This window comes from Copidosoma floridanum, unplaced genomic scaffold (genome assembly GCF_036245765.1).
Source record: "Copidosoma floridanum isolate Cflo_tuat_1 unplaced genomic scaffold, Cflo_Japanese_pri ptg000013l, whole genome shotgun sequence".
NCBI lineage: Eukaryota > Metazoa > Arthropoda > Insecta > Hymenoptera > Encyrtidae > Copidosoma > Copidosoma floridanum.
Genome location: NW_028321890.1, coordinates 27,054,963 through 27,076,008, shown reverse-complemented (window position 1 = coordinate 27,076,008; position 21,046 = coordinate 27,054,963). Strand labels below are relative to the sequence as shown.

The window sequence follows — 21,046 nt, the reverse complement described above, 5'->3', positions numbered from 1 at the left end:
GCAGGAAAAACAAAAAAAAAACACGAATCGAGATAAAAATATTGACGGCGATACCGCAACTCTCTCTCTCTCTCTTGTGGCAGGGTATCGTGCGAGTGGCTGATGCCTTTCCTCCCCGAGGCTGTGCGAGAGAATTAAAAGGAAAAAAAGGCTCGCTCGCTCGCTCGTGAGGCAGGACAAGAAAGAAATGAAGAGAGAGAGAGAGTAGTCCGTGACGTAGTCCTCCGACGGCCATGTTGCCGACACGCGATGTATAGCTCGCGAGCGGCCAACCTGTGATTATGGTTTCCCCGTCTAGAAAATTGGATATGGGCTGAGAGAGAGAGAAGGCCTACACGGGAGAGTGCGTGTATCGTGCATTACACGTGCTGTGCTTTCGGAGGCGTGCCGTGCAGCCAACCTGCAATCATCGGGGTGGGGCAGAAAGGGAGAAACGACCATTCGCCTGCGAGCTCGTTTTTTTCTCCCCCTTTCTCTCTCTCTCCTCTCAGGTAAAGTGTAATAGCCCAACGTTACCTGCCCTCCTATGGCAAAGCGCGTGCACGATACTCGTACGTACGTGGAATTTTTGGTGATTGCCCGTGATAACGGTGGGGTGTTGAAAAACAACCGAAACAGCCGAAAATGTGTCGACGGTACCTCGATGATCGATCCCGATCGCTTTACGATTCTCCGGCCGCCAATGTATACACACCGGTGTCCATTTTTATTTCGTTTCGTCCTCGCCGTTGTCAATAGCACGAAAGGTCGCGCACGTGCGTACACATATATACATGCGCGTGTGCGCGACTGGATGGACAAATAGAGCATTGCATGTACAAATACAAGGGGCTTTGTTTTCCGTCGAGCGTGTGTGTGTGTGTACGAGAAAATAATGCGATTGTTACGGGAGATACGAGACGGGTCGCGGACTGGTGCTCGTTGTTTGAGCGATTAAATATTCTCGGGTGTGTTTGGATTGGGAAAGAAGGAAGGAACGTGGGGTTTTTTGTTTTTTCCGTAGACCGCCGATCCCGGGTTTTTTTTTTTGTCGGAAGGGTGTAATTATATGGGGACACTGTAGCCACGTATACACGATCCCATTAATAATTTTTCCGACAGATAAGAGAATTCTTTTTTTGTTTTACTTTGGGCAATCTAACGATACGCGAGAAATAACGACATAAATCATGACCGCGACGGTGAAATTGTTTTTTTGTTCTTTCGACTGAACAATTTTACAGGAAAACTAAGGATGGAGACAAAGTCGCATAAAATAAAAAGCACGAACGATATCACGTATTTGTTTTACGTTTGAAAAGTAAAGGGGCTTACTTCGAGATGTATTGATTAAATAAGTTGACAAGCTTATGGAATAAACACTTTAGATACTTCAACCCTCGAAAAGTAAATAAAAAGACAATTACAGAGAATCCAATGTTATTCATCTCATAACCCTCATTTCGCCAAAAACAAAATATTCTGAAAATTGACGATCTAAAATAAAAAAAAAAAAAAAGGAATAAATGACCAAGAGCTAAAAAAAAAAAAAAAAAAAAGGCGAGACCAGTCGAGCAGGCAGGCAAGCCAGTGACTCGCAAGTTTGAAACACACAACAGCAGTGGGAACGCTCTCGTGAAAAAGGAAAGCCGGGAACGAAACATTGGACGAACTTTCGCGAGAGTTTGCCGGGGACTTTGCGAGCGAGCGAGGGGGACGAGAGCCGATGTATAGCCCCTGCGTCCGCAAAACGCAAATTATCAAGAAATTAGTTTTCACCTCTCAAGAATTTCTTTTCCTCTCCCTCCCTTCCCCTTATCTTGCTGCCTGTACACAGAGAGAAAAAGCTCAAAAAAAAAAAAAAGAAGGAAGGGTGGAAGAGAGAGAGAGAGGGACCAACAGCGTGGCAGAGATCTCGAAAGAGAAGTTTTTCCGGTAAACAGGACGAGAGGGGGAGGAAGCTGTAGCCTCGTTCTCAAGGGTGGCCGGGCTGGGGGTGAGATTGATTTTGCCTCGAGAAAGGGAGGAGCAGCTGATGCGCACCGAATACGCCAGAGACGGGAGGACTCTCCGCGAGATGTGATTAAAGTTGTTCGAGCTTGTGACCGAATTCACGGCAAAGTGATTGCTTTTGCCGATCCGGCGCCCCTACCTCGCCCTTCCTCCGAAATTAAAACCAAAACGCGCGAACGAAACCGCGACTCTAAGCCGAAAATAAATCCCGAGAGGGAAACGCAAACAAACAATAGCTGCCGCAATTGTGCAGGTGCGCTTTATTATATTTATTCATTACGTCGCTCGCCTGCAGCGCAAGCTCGCCGTGTTGTAATTCAAGCTTTTTCCCTGCAACCAAAAGCTCGGGGCGAATTCATAATTGCTAAAGAATAGGGCGAAATGGCGCTCTCTGGGCCGAGGAAAGAAATTAGATTCCGCGCACTTTCGGGCGTGTGTGTGTGTTTTTCAAGGGGGTCTGAAGGAGGAAGGAAGAAAAAAAAAGGGCCGGGGGTGGGAAGGGTTGCGGAGCACGCGTGCGAGCGCGGAAGACCACGACGGCAATAAAAAGAACCAGCCGCGCCTCCGTGGAAAGAGAGAGAGTGAGAGTGTGTGTAAGGAAGGAAGGAAGGAAGGAAGGCAGAACACTTGCGCGCCGCCGTACATCCTTTTTTTCGGGGGGCCGGAAAAGGGGGTCGCCACCGCGTGGGTACACAGTAGCCACGTAAGAGAGGAGGAAGGACCCTCGGACGGGCGCCATGTGTATAATAACGTTAAAGAATGTTAAATGCGCGCCGGAGGGAGGACCGGCATACATTACTTGTTAACAATGCTATAAAGGACACTCGGCCCCTTGAGCCTCGAGATTTACGAGCCTCCGGCTGCTGTACCGCTCGCCTTTTATATTCACCAGCCGATTCTTACGTCGTGTATACTTACCCCACGTATACAGCCGCATAAAGTCACACCTCCGTCAAAATAAACATCCAATGTATACATTACATGACATTTCGATGGTTCCTCGTTGATTTACTTAAGTGTGACTATACTACTATAATTCGTAAAAGTGTCGATTATCGTGAAACTCGGGTGCGAGGGAGAGCCAAATTTCAGGAAAATGTCCTCGCGCAACAGTTGTCGTGTACAGCGTCGCAGTAAAAATATTAAAGTGTAATAATCGCTCCCCTGGGCGATTCGAGGGCCGGAGTCGAGTGCCGGTACGGTACACACGCTCTTGCGCGGCGTCGGAGGGAGCGACCGCAAAGTGGACGAGAGCCTTCGTAAGCAAGCCCAAGGGCAATAACTTACCAAAGCCCCTCGGTCCACTTCTCTTCCGCGCTTGACCCTCGTGATAATTGTTTAAAGCAACCGCGAGCCCTCCCCCTCTCTCGGCCTGAAAAGGCGTCGGGTCGTAATGCGCTCGACTCCCGGGGCCGCAAGCGATACTTGATTAGGGTCAAGAGAGAGAGAGCGCGTTGTCGAAAAACTTTCGTCGCCGGGCACAAGCTGCGTGCGTCCACTTCCTCCCCGTGTACTTTAGCTCCTCTCTTTCTCTGGAGTTGTAATAAAAGCCCCGCAGTGGATTGCTTTGGCATTACTAGATATGTGTACCATACACACGTTCCGACGCAACTTTGACCATAAATTATTTATGAAGGCATTTTTGTGTTGGTTGATCGACATGTGTGTTTGTTTGTTTTTTTTTTTTTTATCATTGCTTGTGTAGCTGCGGTAAAATATAATCTTGAAACGTCGAGGGATGAAGGACCCCGGGAAAAGTTGGTCTCGCGGTCTGAAAAATCGCGAATTAACCCAAAAATCACGGAGGGCGAATTTAAATTTGAAAAACCTGCTGCCAAGTATAACGGGACGATCCTTTATTTTTCACTCTCGCGGCGCTTGTGGCGGAAAGAGGGTGTGGGGGGGGGAATGATACTTGTAAATCAGGAGGCGCGGAGGCAGCTCCGGGTACACACAGTCCCTCGAGCACGAAGTACGACAATGGATAAGGTTTTTGGATGGCCTCCAGCCAGCGCACACTCGCTACGTACGTACATATATACACGGTCTTATTTCCTCTCCTTGTGCGGCGTGGCCGAAACGAGCAAGGTTTGTATGTATGTATACATATACACACAGCGTAGGAAAAGAGTCGGGCGATAGCGAGCAAATAATAGGGAAATGATTTGCTCCCTGTTAGATAAAGCACAAGCGGTGAGGGGGTGGGGGTGGTACTCGCGGAAAAGAATTATTGCTTCCAATGAAAGGAGCCGAAGAACCGGGTGGCTCTCTCTCTCTCTGCATATAAGTGCGCCACTCTCTTCGCCGTCGTCTCCTTTTTTTATCGAATCGTCGCGGTGGTGGGTGCACGGAGAGCCCATTCGGGAGCCCTGCTCGATTAGGAGTTAAATAACGCGTCTCGGAATCGTCGAGCGGTTAGTTATGCTCCGCCGAACCCCTCGAGTGCACAGGTTATCGCGCCCTTTTAACTTGTCGCCGCTTCGGGGGAAGAAAAAAAAAGACAAGCGAATTCAGGGAGTGGATATTTTCTTTTTTTCTTCCTTTTTTGTTCGGCATGACGTGATTTTATTTCTCATCGGGATTACGAGAACTAACAACTAAAGTACTCGGGGTTAAATTGACTGTTTCTCGATACACTGGGATAGGGTGTGTGATTTTTATATGGACTCACGAATGTAGATGGATCGCCAATTTACCGTCGAGTCGAATAAAAATCACGTGGTATACATATGGGAGAAATGATGAATTAGCTCGCTCGCACGGGGCTACATCGATCCGCGTGGGCTGGACGGTTGCAGGTACACTGTATTTTTCGAGGGTGAAAATCAGGTAAAATTCAAGTCGGGCAGGGAGAAGAAGAATAAAAAAAAAAAAAAAGGTAGCGCGAGAGAGAAAGTAGGGATTTACATTGATATGGAAGTGACGAGCGGAACGCGGCAGCCGCGGGGGTGGGTGTCGGAGGGCTTTTTTGCAGCGTCACTTTTCATCGGCTCCACAAATATATACATATATACATCCGAGCAGCAGCTTGCGCGCCCTTTTGGCTTCTCTTCCGCTCGCGGCGCGTCGGCTTATTCCAATCGTGTTTCTCGGGCATCGAACCGCTCCCAACTTTCGGCCCGCCAATCAATATGGCATCAGTCGCCCGTCGCCACCCCCCCGGCCGTCTTCTCGGAACTTTGAAATTTAGTCGGGAGTATTTTTTACCCCTGAACTTGAGACGAATAACAAATAATTTGTCTCTATTCTGAATTTTTTCCCCTACTTTAACGCGCACCTTTTATATTTTTGTTCATTTCATCGACTATACAGATTCCGATTGTCAAGATCGAGGTATTTTAAAAGATCGGCGCAAGTAATGATGGCTCCGAGTTGTTTAAGAGTGTTTACACGTGTACGCGGCTAGCGAGGCATTTTTCATCGCGTGATGCTACGAGGAGACACTATAAATCACCGGCGGGATGATGGATTTTCACTTTTCTGAATCATGACAAGTACATAACGTGTATATAGAGCGAACACTCGGAAAGCTGTAGATTTGCATGTTCCTGGGAACAACTAAATTTAGCCGCACACACTTGACGCTTGATTTGGTCGTGGATGAAAAAACCCCAACTTTTAATCGTAATTTGATAAATAATTTCATCAATTTTATCATCACATGCATACAAGTGAAATCAAGGGTTAATTTACTTTCATGTGTTATGTATTAGCACAACTGGGACAAATACACACGAAGTTGTCACTAAAAAACTATTTGAAGAGAAAGAAAAAAAAAAATTATCTGGATTAGTTTAGTTTTCCAATCGTGGACGCACGCAATGCACAGGTACGGCAGCCGTCGACAATCCAGAGAGAGAGAGCAAACGGCCAATCCGTTCTCCCGAGCGCCAATAACCGTCTCTTCAATCTCGCGCGCAACTCCGGCAAAACAAAGAAAATCCAACCAGCTGTGTACGTCCCATGAAAGCGATGCGATGCCACGATAAAGGAAAAATCCAAAGCTCGCCACCACCCCATCCCCCGGCGCACGAAAACAGGCGGCCCCTTACGGAAGACCGAAGCGCGCACCGTGGACCTGGTTCAGGAAAAAAAAAGACCGAGAGAGGAGCTATCTTGCGTGTGTGTGTTTACGTGCGTGTGAGGTACACAGAGTCCGGACCCGGTGGTGGCGATCATCAATCAGAAAGGCGCTCGGCCGTCCGGCGTCGGTCAGCCATATGTATACGGATGCAGGGCTTGTGTGTGTGTAGGCTATGTGTCCATGTGTGCGTACGCGCGAACTTCTCGCCTCTCTCGCTTGCTTGTCTGTCTGTCTGTCTCCCTCTGCTCGCGCGCGTAGAGATTCGGCGAGTCACGCTTGTTGCCCCGTTGCTGAAAAGATCGATCGCGCGTCCGGCACATTGAATATGCGGCCCACGTTGAACACCTCGCCACCGGCGCTCTGGTGCAAGCATGCCCCCAACCACCCGCTCCGCTCTTATTTGTACGGGCTTTTCGCGCTTTTCGGGCTGTGGGTGCATGGACGTATGTATTCAAGGATAGGCTGGATGCGTCCCGGGTGCAGCCACTTGGTGTTTTAAAACGCTGTGGCTTTGGAGAGCCTCGTCTTTTGTCGATGGCCAAACGGGAGCGCTTACTGCTTCCATCTGGCTCGCAGTGCCTTTACTCGCGCATGGGGGTGTGTTTATTTAAGGGTGGTTTTTTTAACCACGTATAAGTGAGGGTTTGCTATAGCTTTCCCACCCTTTGAACCGAGTCGAGGGGCTCGAGAACTATCGCACCTGGTAATTTTTGTTTGATGGAACTGTATTTTCACGCCTGAATTTGAGCTTTCGTGCATGGTTACTCTCCCTTGGTAATAATAAGAAATTTGTCTTTGACCTCTGATTTTTTTAGCTATGAAAGTTCCCATCTCCCTGGTTTCTACGTAACCGTACGTAATTTTTTAAGGGTGTCGAGAATGGAAGTAATTTTTTCAGCCAAAAATTGTAAGGTTTTTCAATACTTTCGAACAAGAAGGGAAAAGTTTTCACAAAGTTTTATACAGAAGTGATCATGAAAAAGTTTGTACAATCTAATTAATGCAATTGGAGTCGAGGTTTATTAGCAAATAGGTAATGATTGCAAGGATTTTGAGCGAAACTGATCAAAAGTTTCCTATTCATATAAAATTAATCCATTTATTTTACTCAATTACACTTCCCCACATGTAAAAAAGAATTTCTGTTTGGTTTTGCAGTGAAGTAACAGCATCGTTTAACAAGAAATATTTCATTTTTCAGAAACTAGAAGCCTCCATATCTTGCACGCTTGGTTCACCAACCCTTCAACTTCAGCTTTGATATTCAAATAATGCTGATGATAAAAGGGTAAGTAGACTTTAATTTTAAACATAATTATCATGCATAATATTTTAGACAAAACAATTCGTATTTTTACGTACAATGACTTATTTATTTTCTCTGTTTGGTCATTATCATTACTGAAAACCACTTTCTCAAACAGATTTACCTCAACAAACTCGTTAGCTTAACACCCTAACAAACTTAAATTTGTTCACCCTATTTCTTTAAAAAAAATTTAACTTCATTTTCAAGCCTTACAATCAAGTTTTGGTATAATTTCACTCATTAAAAATAACAGGATGCTAATGTTCTATTAACAAAAATCAGGGCTTGGTAAGCAATCGAATTTATGAGTGAAAAATTAAATTCACGAGTCTTGTCCAACCTATATATACGACAAATTAGTTGATACAATACCTCTGAATACCCTCATTTTTAATGTTAATAATTTTCCGAAACTTATTTTATAGCTTATTTCTTTATATGCTGAATTGTGAAATTTATATTAGGTAAGTATTTAAAACTACTTTTTTATCACTTTTAAAAAAAAAATTATCGTACATTGACTTATGTTTCATGATGAAAAATTAACTGCCCCTACGTGTGCGTTTAAAATTTACTATAATATATCATATGATAGGTTACATTGTATTGTTATCGATTTTAGATTATAAATCGATTTTTAACGTTTCCGGCTCAACTTGTTTTTTAAAGATTTTTTTAAACGATACGTTTTATAGAATGTACTACGCACTTTCTTTTTATTACAAAAATATTTAATTTGGTGCATTTGCTATTAGCCAAAAATTCTTTAAAAAAAATTCTATTTTTTATCCGACAGTTATATTAAACGCATATTAGTTGCACCAAAAACTAGTTTTAGCGAGATTTTACTCTTTGTAACATACTGAGAAAAATTAAAAGTATCGGCAATGAAAAAGTTTTTTTCTTTTTAAATCAGCTATCAATGGTTATTCACAAAATCCTTTAGCAAATAATGTTTCTAGGTCATAAACTTTTTGAAAGAAGTCTTCTTTTCACACTTTAGTTTATCATTTCATCAAAGAAGCCTGATTAACTCTCTATGATAACATTTTTATCAATACTCAAGTTGATTAAGAACTGATTCCGGTGTATAATAATATTATAACTTCACTCCGATTAAAGCTCATAAAATATTTTAACAACATTATATGACGATCTTGAGGACATCTGTTTCTTTAGCATCGGTATATTTTTTTACGTGTACAAAAATATCTGTGAATATACCATTGTTATGTGTCAAATTTAAGTACTCACGGCGTCAGTCAACAATGATTTATAAAGAGTAAAAATTTCTAGATCCTATATTATTTACACGAGTGTCCTGATCGAAGGATCGCTCGTAACGCACCTGCCTACACGTTACAAAGGTCTCTTACACATTTTTCCATTTGTGTGTACAGCGCACCTAATTGTAAAATTTAATTTAACGCTTGAACAACAAAACCAACACCGGAGCATAGCAAATGACTTCCACAAAACTGTATACATATACACCACCAACAAACAAACGAAACCATAACTTGTTGCACTGGGCAGTGCAAAATACAAGCCTCTCAGGGCTACAATGATCGCAAAAACCGTAGCTCGCATCTTCCCCCCCCCCTTCTTTATAAGCACACGGGCGCGCGTGCACTTGCTGCTTCAACGTTGACGGCAGCGGAGATCGTGCGACCGTATCATTATGATTGCCCTGGCCCGAGAGGTGTAATCGCTTCGCCACGGGGCCCATTCGCGTTTCTCAGCAAACAGCACGTATATGCAGGATGAGTAGTTGGGGTGAGGGGGGGGAGGTAGGAGGGTACCTACGTACACAAGCGCTCCGTACACTTCCGCGCACTCCAGCTCGAGCGGCGAACTTGTAAGTCAGCTCTCCTTCTGATAAATCATCTGCTGCTGCCGCGGCCCCGTATAATCTCGTCCGAGAGAGAAAAGGTGTACGAGATGAAGCGAACGAGCCACCGCGAGACATCCGAGAGGAAATTAAAGAGAAAGAGAGAAAGAGAAAGCTGAAGAGAGAGAGAGAGAGAAGTGGAACTCGAGCATTTATTAACGAAATCTCCCTTGAAATGAAGAAAAGTGGGAGGGGATGGGGAAAAAAAATGAAAAATTGAAGCTGAGGAGGATGTGAGAGCGTGACCGCGAGCCGCTCGCTCGTGTCTCTCTCTCTTTTTTTTTTTTTTTTTACCTTTTTCTTGTTTGTAAAGTTAATGCCTGATCTCCGTGATTTTTTTTTTTTTATTATTCATCAGCCTGCTACTAGAGCCTTATAATACGTACGAGGCTACATCCTCTCTGAAGTTGATGGAGGATGAAATTAAGTGCGCTACCGCGCGGAGGATAATTATTTATCATCCCGTATCTTTTGTTTCTGCGCGCCAACCACGTCTTTTAATAACAAAAGCTATTGTGGTCAAATCAAACCACCCCGGCAACTCCGGAGTTTGTTAAACTTTCATTTATACTTGAGGAAAAAAAAAAATAGGAGAAAACGAAAACCCGTAAGTGCATATACATTATGTATTAACTCACAACTCGAAGCGCGGCCGGCAGCAGTATAGCATCGGTACACGAGGCAGCGCACAATGCAAACTCCCTCGTCACGCGTCGATCAAAAGCGCCCGCTCGGTCTTTTCAGTCCGACGACTACTGATTTTCGCTCGGCACTTCTTCGCATTAGGTGTATGCCCAGTGCCCATATACGGGCACAACAGAAGAGATATACACTCTTATTTCTGCGCCCAACTTTGTGATGCATACATAAACACGCGCGCATCTGCACAGGTGATTCTCGGTTCGTTCACCTCTGCAACTGCGGCGTGCATTTATTGTATATCAAGGGTACTATATACCTTATACCAGAGAAGGTGTTTTCACCAAAATGCTTTTGTACGTGTGGTTTTGGAGGTTCAAAATCAACTTAGCGCCCACAGCGATTGCCTCGACGAAAGGAGAATGTCGCGAGTGTGTACCGTCAAGTGTTGCAGAAGCACGTTACGACTGTCATGTTATTTATTTTGTTTTTTCCTAAGCGTGCCTTGGAGTTTTTTTAGACTCGATGTGGTTCTGTTGAGGACACGTGACGAGTCATGAGGCTGCTGTCTGCCGTGGGAGTCATTTTAAGTAGATTAAGTAATTAAATCAACGAATGATCAACCAAAATGTTTTTACGCTCATGGACATATTTCTGCGAGCTGTAGAGAGTATTTTAGTTTGTAGCGCATCAGCATCGCAATGCGCCGGTAGATATTCATGAAGAGCTCATCCATCGCAAAACCCCTCCGATCACGAAGGCTAATGTCACGTGTCCCGGATCACGTTCGTAAAAATATTATTTTAATCCAGAGGAGAAAAGTTTAGATCGGGCCATGGTACGCTTACATCCACCAGCTTCGTCTCCCGCACGACCGCGGGCGTGAGAGAAGCTGCGCCGATGATGGTACGGAAAAGGGAGGGCTCACTCGTAATGTGGACGAGGGCGCCGAGGAATGTCTTGCGGGGTAATTAGCCGGCAGCAGCAGCAGCTAAGGCTCTCTCTGCGGGCTTTTAGTTTGGAGCCCCTCAAGATTTTCCCCGCCAACTCTACAGCTATAGTAGAACTGCTCTTATATAAGAGGTAATGTCAAAAGCTCTTTCTCCTCTCTCGGTTGAAAAGTTACTGCGCCTATCAATGAATGGAATGATGATTGAAATGGGATGGAAGGTGTGGGAGTCAGAATAGTTGCGTTTAATTTTTTTTTTTTTTTTTTTTTCGTTTAAAAGGTAAAGAGTAGCGAAGGGGATTTTTTTAATAATTGAACTCCAATAAGATGCTTGATTTGTGCGTATATGAACACAAAGAATTTATTGCCATCTCTTGTGTCATGTTAAAAAAAAATAAACTTAAATCGTCAGCATGTTAAAAATAATAATCTAAGTTTTAATCAAGAAAGGGCTAACGGGAAGAAGCTCATGCAGAGGAATTTTTCTTTTTTTCTCATGTTTGTTATTTTACTTACGATGTGAGTGAAGTTAAGGGAAAAAAACGATTATTATCTACCCTTGGGATTATAAATGAACCAGATATTCTTACAATTTTTCTTTTTCATATCCCTATTAAAACTAAGCTACGGCATTGCTTTTTCACATTTTTTTAAATCTGTTTTTTTTTTTTTTTTTTTTTTTTTTTATATCATCATTAGAGGATTTAATAATAAAGACGCCTTTCCAGTTTAAAATAAACCAGCTGTACTGCTGCTACAAAAATTGAGAAAAAACAATTTCTACGAGTTAGCTTTTTCTTGACTCCATCTATAGTCTGACGGATTGTTATAAATTTTGATTTAAAATTCTTTAAAAAATTCAACAAACAATACGCGCTCGATTCAAGCCAGATATAAATCCGACGATCATCGCCCTATTTTACCCCTGAGAAAAACTCCCCACTCTGACCCGCGGCTATAATCCCAAACAGTTGCGCAATATAACCCAAGCATCTCTTCCCGCGCAATGAATCTGGGTCTCCCCGTCCTCCTCGCCGGCCCCTCGCGCCAACGACCTCGGTGCATATTGTGTCCTCCTCGCGCCGGATTTTTACACCTACTTCTATTTTACGAGTGACTAAGGAGACCCCCTTCCCCCCCTCCTTTCGGTGGCACCGGCAGCGGCTCCTCTCTATTACTCTTTCGAACCCCTCCCGTCTGCTTCCCCTCCCCCCGTCTCTCTCACTCTTTCGAACATTTGCATAAAATTATTATTAACGCGCGCCGCTGCGGCTGCTACCTCTCGCTCGGTTAGTTACGTTCCTGGCATCGCCGACGCTCCTAGAGCGCCTCTCCGCCCCCCCCTTACGCTCCACTATTTTTTCCTTCTTTCCCCCACCCCCACCCCCTACGCATTGCTGTTTGTCTCGCTATTATCTAGGTTTCCTTTTTTTTCCCTCCTTTCGTTCGTAAGTATATTACGAGGTGAGAATGTATTTTCGCCGTGCGCGAGTGATCGAGAAATAGCGACGCAGAGAGAGAGAGAGAGAGAGGGACTGATGGACAGCCGATGGATTTTGATTAATGCTCCTCGCGTCTACCCTGTGTACGAGCATACATATACATATATAGAGTCGAAAGCGTCTGCATCTCAGTCCGAAAGGCACGAGACAAAAGGGAGCGGGAAACGAGACAATCGTACCCCGCTTTCTTAATTTGTTTCGTCGATTTTCTCCCCGCCCCCTCCTCCCCGTTCTTTGGGGTGTGTTATTAATCGCTCGAGGCGCCAATTTTTCGTCTGTTTCACTCGAAATCGGTATAAAAAAAAAAAAAAACAAAAAAAAAAAAAAACTTTCCCATCGTAAACTGAGGCGTAAGGAAAGTGAGGGGGACACCAAAATCAGCTCCCCAATAAATACAGTACACAGTTTTGTTTAGGCTTGCGGGGAGGGGGAGGCGACCGCTGGGAAGTGATTTTTTTAAGAGCATCAGCTATTATTTCAAACGGGGCCGAGGGAGGAGAGTTCTCGGTTTGTCTTTTTTTTTTTCCTTCTGCATCGGGGCGACCACGCGCGCGAGCCATAAGCTACACAACGGAGAGCTCGGAAATCGCGCGGGAAGCTGAGGGAGAGAAAGGAGCTGGCGCTCGTGGGTGCGATGAGGGAAGTGGAAGGAAAAAAAAAAAGACGCACAAGGGGCTGCTTTACCCCCGGGGGCGCTTTTATAGCGGCCCATTTGGCGCGACAACGAGCGCGGAAAACTTCTTTTGGTGTGTGTATGGGCACAGAACAGTAGCATTGCACGGATTTTGATTGTATGCAGAGGCTCTGAGACAGAGAAGCTGCTCGCTGTGCTCGTAGGGCTGCGAATTATCAATTTGTTGGCTACGTGTTTATTATCTGCTGGCTGTCGTTCCAGTCTCCGGATGTTTGCGCTTCTTGTTTGGATATGTGTTTTTTCTCCTAAGAAATTTACACCTCATTACAGTTTTATGTATTCCGCAGTACTCATTATTACCGCACGCTCTCCAAAGGTTCTTTTTTTTTTGAGATGAAAACAAATTTCAATTTTTAATAGCTTCAGATATTTATTTCGTTATGAGTTGTACTTTTTAATGTTTTCGTGGTCATAACGCAAAGTTTTTAATTCTTTGATTCTTCAAAAAAAAAATTTTTTTAATCATACAATTAAAGTATTAATAGTCGAGGACTACTACATGTGTAATACAATTTGAATATTTATATTTTAAATGTATTCAATAATTTACTAACAAATAATACGTCGTACCAACCTATTATATTGATCGTTTGTTTTTATTTTACGCCTACCTCAGTTCATTTTACACATCTATTCTAGCTAATTCTCAAATTAATAATAACTTAACCGAGAACTAAGAACTTTTTTTTTAAATATATTTTTGTCGCACATCATCAGGATACTATTTATATCATAATTCACAGGAATTGTTTTAATTGTATTCGTGTAAACACAATCCCTAATAGATTAGCATTATTCAAAGTCACTTTCTATCTTCATATAAAGAAATTACCGATATTTCACTAAATTCATTTATTAATAGACTATTCACAGATTTATATTTGATTTTCTAAGAGCCCAAAATTTAATGAAAAATAAGGTCAATTGAAAAAAACCTCGAGTTTTCAATGTAGCAGCAGTATGCAAAGCAAACAGTTAAACTCGAGTAAAAGGATTCCGGGGTTGTTTTTCAGGGAGAAGCAAGCGCGTTATCCGCCCGGAGCATTGAGCTGTCCACGATGATTTAGGTGACCGGACACTGGATTTGGTTGAGTCCAGCCAACCAAGAACGCGATAACTCGGGTCTATGCCCTGGCAACGTGACCTTTCTTTTTTACCACTCAATTTCGTACATTATTATCTCTTTAGGTGCCTCAATGGCAACTAAGAATCACTGCTTCCCTACGTACTGAATCCATTGACCCTGTACCGTTATCCATCAGCTATTCATTCGTAATCAAACATGTTTACGAATTCCTCTTTTTTCCCCCTTTCATCCAAATAAAATCCCAATCGCGATTCCAAAGTGGCTTTTGATCCGCGTGTTCTCCCCAAAATAACAAGGAAATAAAAAATATCCCACCACGAGATCCCTGTCTTTCTCTTGGTTTCATTGCACCTCAGGTGGTTTTAATACAGAGGGACAGAGCCCAGGCAAAGTTACTTCTCGCGGTCGTAAAATTTTACAAGCTATAAAACTTTCCGCCAAAGTAGAGCGCGGCCCAACGTCTTCAATTAGCCGGTCTCCTTCACTTTGCATAACAACCCTTCCCCATCCCCACCCCCATTTCGTATTTCATCGCTCCGACCTTTCAAGTGCTACCAAAAGTAGTACATAAAATCCCAAATCCACGGAAAACCATCGAGCGCACACCGCGAGACGGTCGCACCAACCAACCGATATCTATCAATCAAACGTGACACCCTAAACGAATCTAGCGTCTAAACGTCTTCGCATCCAAAAGCTATACCCCGAAATATCCATTAGCACAAACAAATTACACGCGCATCCAGTTTTGGATTCCAATACACACACCACCACCCCCCCCCCCCCCCGCCCCACGATTATTCCACCGATGTATCCACAGAATGAAAGAGACGCTCCCGAGATCGAGTTGTCTGTAGGTATAACCCACAGAATCATAGGTGGTATATATAGGTACACGTGATATACGTATATACACACGAGACGGGAGGGCGATAAGTGGTAATGAAGATTTCGCCTGTTCGCCCCCCCCCCGAAACTACCCTTGTTTAATGCGTATAGCCGTCATTATGTGCCCCCAAGATTAATTTCCTCGGGAAATAACGACAGAAGCGAAGGAGCGGGAGGAGGAAGAACACACCACTCTGGCAGGGTGTAGGGGTGGGCCGAAAGGGCGTGCTAAGACTGCTTCTTCCGTATCACACGAGCCATCGAGCTTTGCGCTTACGCGCGCGTAAAACGAGCGGGAGGGTGACTCGGCCGAAACAGTAGTAGTCCTTGGTCGGTCAGCCGGTCCTCCAAGAAAACCCACCCCCGTCCTATGCCGTCCCGAGGTGCAGCCAGCCGCTGCACACAACCACACGAGCGAGTTCCAAGGAGACGTCCCCCGGGACCCAGGGATTAATTGACACATCGGCGGTGCTCGCGGAAGAAGGGATATACGAAAACGTGTATGGTGGGAGCGCGGTGACTGATGAGACAAGCCTCCCTTCTTCTTCATCGCGCTCTCCCCGAAAAGGCGCCGGAAAAACCGGCCCGGCAACAACTACTCGAGGCGTCGAATCGCGCGTTTTTGCCACCCGAGACACTGTCTACGTGAGCGCCCGCGCGTGTGGGTATAGCTGGTGCAGGAAAGACGCCTCCCTGCTCCTTGACTCTTGTGTCGCACCCAAACCGGGGCTCTTGATTAGAGGATATACGCCAGATAGATAGCGGGGGCTGCAGCGGCAAAGCGCAGCGTGGAAGATATACATCGCGTCCCCCCCCCCCCTCGACGACGTAACAGATTGGAATTTAATACGAAGCCGGCCTGACACACTCTATTTCGAGCTGGGAGACAGCAGATTCTAGCTGCTCTCGCGTGGAGGAGCCTGTGTGCCGATGTTATGTGCGCGCTGACGGCGAATTTCGGGGATGGAAATGAGGTTGGAGGATATTTCGGGACCCACGCCCTGATTCATTAAAATGCTAATATCGCTTTCCCCTCCCCCCCTTAGATAGACGCAAACTTTGCTCCCTTGGCCTTTTTTAAAAGGAGAAGGAAAAAAAAAAGAGAAACAGCGTAGGTGTTACGGAGGTGAACGCGAAAGGTAGTCAGTGGAGCGAATTTTTCCACTCGGGCATGCAGGCAGTAGTCATCTCGGCTGCCACCAATCATCCAATTAAAACGCGTACACCGCCGAGCCGAGTCCGCGGAGGCGTAAAGAGGAACCCGAGAAAAAAAGAAGCTGGGGGCAAACAATAACGAGGTCCGGCGATACCGTCGCCGGTGAGAACTGCTGGACGTGAATTATGAGGTGGGGAGGGACGACACGCTGGACGCTCAATTTGCAGATGTGATTCCGGGGGCACGCGTTAAATCGCGAAAGCCACCGCGTGAATGGCTTTCCTACGAGGATAAGTGAGGTGGGAGACCCGGCGTGCGCGCAAGTGTGTAGGTCTGGTATACGTGTACAGTATATAGAGGGTAACCGTAGGTCCGAGAGGAGGCTGGCTCGGCCGTAGATTTATGGGAACTCGATGGCTCGGCAATAGCCAACAAGTTGCCGGAAAACGATCGACACCCTTGCCTTCTATGTGCCGTGTCCCTCCCTCGATGCGTCTATGAAGTGCCGATACCGCGTACACGGAACGACTCCCTCCTGTATGGATCCCTCGCTGAGCTTCGCTTTGTTCCTGTACCGAGGGACAAAACGTCTCGTTATTTAGGACAAATGGTGAGTGCGCCCCCGCTCCGTAATGGCTCGATGCTTTTTTTTTCGCGCTCAATTTGATGGATATGCAAACCTCTGATACTCTTTTGGACGACTGAGGTGTGCTTTGGTTTTGGGCTTTATTTTTTATTGTATAGTACGCTTCCAACGTCGTTTATTGAATCAGCAGCGAGACGGTCGATGATTTCAGTGGCTCGAGATAAAAGAGAAATGATTCGTGGTAGGTGTTTTCGTACCTAATCTTTTCTGGTGAAAATAAATGAACAACTTTCGTCATTCGGATCGTCAAGGTTGGACTACCGATTTCGTGGCTGCGTGGGCATCGGAGATTTTCCGGTGTGAGCTGCGGAAGATTGGGCCGATAGCTCGGAAGTTCATTAGCCGGAGCCTTTAACTGTTTTTTAATGTTTGTGACACGGTGAACTACGTTTGTTCAAAGTAGCGTTTTTTGAGATAATCGGTAAGTTATCGGTTTGGAAATGGATTTTGCTTTTTCCTCCTGAAATAATTCCTCGTGTGTCGTGAACTTTAGCTAATCAGTTCAATTGGTGGATTATGGTTCTCGTGGGTGAAACGGTGCTTGCAGCAATGCTCAATAAGATTATCGGTGCCTTTTTTTTCAAGTAAAATACATAGCAAAATTTTATATTAATAACTATGTTAATATCCGTAATTGTTATTGAAACTGTATTTATAGCTCATGAATATTTTAATGTTTTATTACATCAGAGATGTTACAAAATCATGAAATGAAATCAAACAATGCAAAATTTGTAGCTCATATTAATTTCAATAAAATTTCATTTTTGTTTGATTGATATAATTTTAAAAAGACAAACCAATTAATCAGTACCACAGTCAATTCTTTTTACAGTATAAATTCATTTTATTTTAATTATTTCTACAAAGTAATGCAACTGATTTTTGTAAGAATCCGCTGAAAAAGATACGGGGTCCGTATTAACAAATGACACGACGATTAAAAAGTCCTCAGTCACGTGGTAGTAAATCTTTCAAGATAGGAATGGGTTTGCATTCTGACAAATACACATTGCGACATGGTATTAGCTCGGATATTAGTGGAGGCTCCGATTATCTTATAAAAATATATTTTACAGCCATTAACTTGTACTGCGTCCGTAACACGTTCAAATAGTTTATCCATGACGTTTTTACGCTACAAAAAGATATTGTGTATTAATAGACAAAGCGTTTAAGACCAAGCAAAGTTGACTCGATATCGGAGTATATATTTTTAAACTTAATTGAGCAGTCGAAATCTACAAGTACACAAAGCAGAAGTAAAAACAAATGTATCAAATATTTTTTATTGTGACCACTTTGTAATTTTTTTTCTTTTCAATTTGATCTTCATTCGATCATTTTGAACACGACTGCGCGTGTAAACTTGTCACTTGCATGTGTAAACAATTTAAAAGTTGAACTTACAATTAGATTTGCTGATTGTCGTTCATCAACTCCACCATCAAAACCTATTGGCAACGATTAAAAAGGCAATGGCTACAAATAGTAGGCGAGTTTTTAACAAAAATCAATTTTAAAAGCAGAAAAATTTGAAATGGTACAAAAAAAAATTGTCTCTTATCAACGTAACCCGCGAGCTGTCGGACACATTTTATTACTTTCCATTTCTGCTTTACCATTGTACGTTTACCTTAGTAATATAAATTATAAATGAATCCTTTCCAGCTGCGAGACCCCTGCACACGTTACCAATTGAACCATACTCCTCAGCAGTTTGTTTAACAATAGTGTGGATTGAGAATAAATTCATTTCGAATAAACCGATTTCAATGACCCCACGAGTTTTTCCATTGCAAACGAATACAAGCAACTCGATTGTCCCATTCATCTTATTCATTGTCCCCGTAACCATGTCATCGCTCACGATCCGCACACTCGGTGCGATTGAAAATCATCCCCAATGTCCAATAACCCGCCGCACCGAGAGCCAAATCGCCGCGTGCCTTGGCACCTCCAACGAAATCTATTACGCGTACAAAACGATCCCCCGAGTCTCCGCGGAGCACGACATTAGCGTTAAATCCAGGAAATCGCTGGAGGAAGGAAGTATCATCATCACCACCACCACCGGCGGTCGGCCGCCGCCATTCAACCCTACACCGACCAATAACTCATCCGACGGTCGTCGTCGCACCGCCGCGTCTACACTTTTCCGACCATGTGTGCGGCACATCCTTTCAAAGAGCCGATTTTCACGCTGACGAGCGATACACGATGCCTACATATACTTGCAACTGCGTGATTTGGCGATTTTCCGGGCGATTCTTATGAACTCTCGTGATCGCGTATACAAAGACCGGGTGGATCAACCCAACTCCCTTTCTGCCATTGGAGAGAGCTAGTGTGCAGTTTACCAAAGCGTCTCGACGATAGATAATAGGCAATGTATGCATACGGACGCGTGTGCCGCAGATGTGTCGAGTTAACGGCGGATGCGACGACGGGAGGGAAGATAATGAGAACGAGGGAAGGCCGAGGAGAGAGAGGTGCAGTTTTGTCATTAGGACATCACCGATCGGGTGTGTATATATAACACACCGAGCCGAGCTCTCGGGTCGGTGGCGCGTGCGGATCATGTGGAGAGCCTAATGCATCCGAATGGAGTCGTCTCGGAGGGTCGGCTCGATGGGCTCATTCGATAAGTACAATCGGCTACGTCCGATAGTGTCGATTTGCCACCGCGTGTTTTATTGACTCCCCCCGCTTCTCTTCTCTCGGACACGTGTGTGTGTGTGTGTGTACGCATGTTACGTCGGCCAATCCCTTTTCTCTACCGGCTCTCTACACAATCGGCCATGAATCGTGATCTCGTGGATGGGTTATGCGTCGAGTTCTCAGGTTATTTGTTGCTTGATGCCTTGCGGGGGCAAACTATCGTGTCTGATTCATTGTATTTTTTGATTTTGGTACCCGACTCCATTGTCTTTTCTCACCTCTCGAGATTTCATTGTCGAGTACAGTTATGCTACTTACTTCCCCGCATGAATATACATTTTGAAATGCGAAATCGGCATTGCTCGCGTTTTACCAACCCGAGATTCCTACCGATTTCCCTTGAAAAAAAAAAAAAAAAAATCGGTTCTCACCTTGCTGGCTGCTCTTGCGCGTGGTCTTCTTCTCCTTCATCCAGGCGTACTCCGGCACATTGACCCCCGGGCCCGAGGCGTCCTGGACCGATCCATGCGGATCCATGATGGCGTGGTAGCCGGTATGATGTGTCCCACCCGGACTACTGAGGGGCCCGGTGCTCGCGGCCACCACGGCTCCGGGCGAGTGTAGCTGCATCGGTCCCTCGGCGCCCATCTGGTGGGGCAGGACCGTCATGAACTCGGCCATCGACGGCTGGCTGCTGATGAAGCCGGTTTCCGGCGGCGGCGGTGGCCCGGGCTCCATCGCGCCGCCGCCGGTGACTGCCGCGTGCGGGGCCAGCACCCCAGCGGCCACCGAGGCCAGCCAGAAGCCGCCCCCAGCGTCGGTAGCCAGGACGGCCGGCGGCGTCGGTGACCTCGTCGTTTTCACGGGCTCACCCCCTACCGTGATGGCCCCCGTCACCTCCGACTCCTCCTGGCCCTCCTGCTTCTTCGGCTGCTCTTCGGCGCTATTGCTGCCGCTGTCGTTGTTGTTGTTGTTTAGCGCAACGGTGTACCGAAGCAGGGGCTTTGATAGATGCTCCGTGGGCTGATGGTTGAAGTAGTCGAGACGCGGCTCGAGGAAGTGCGCCCGGTAGTTACCGGTGCCGCTGGTGGTGCTGCTCGCGGTGCCGCTGCCGAGGCCGACGGCGAGCAGTCCCTCGAAGCGCTGATGAATGCCTCGCATCAAACACTCGGTGATACAAAAATCCCGGCCGATAAACTTCCTTTCGTGCACATATATATATATATAAATATATGAATACGTATTTATACACCTGGGAACATTTTTGCTTTATCTCCGTTGACCGAGTTTATCGCGGCCTCTTCGAGAGCGTGTAGTCGTGATTTCACTCGTGCCGAGTTCAAGGTGGTACTGGTGTACTTTCGCGAAGCACCAAGCAGCACATATCACTCCCGAGTTCAACAACAACAGCAACACATCATTATTTTTTGTTCTCTCGGTCGATGATTCACGGTCTCGTCACTGCGATCATCCATCGGAATAACAAACGGGTCAGCCCCTCCCGAGGGCGCAACAATCATTTTCGAGCACTTGTCACAAACAACGGAG

At 45.2% G+C, this 21,046-nt stretch overlaps 1 protein-coding gene across 1 annotated transcript in view; it reads right to left on the bottom strand.

The window, feature by feature from the left end:
- The window catches only part of LOC106647278 (uncharacterized), a 36,167-nt gene extending 15,508 nt beyond the window's left edge, over positions 1 to 20,659 (bottom strand). The window contains exon 1 of the mRNA XM_089590771.1: positions 19,930 to 20,659. Within this exon, the coding sequence (XP_089446897.1) occupies positions 19,930 to 20,659 (730 nt within the window). The remainder of the gene's footprint in view (positions 1 to 19,929) is intronic.
- Between the last annotated feature and the right edge of the window lie 387 nt (positions 20,660 to 21,046).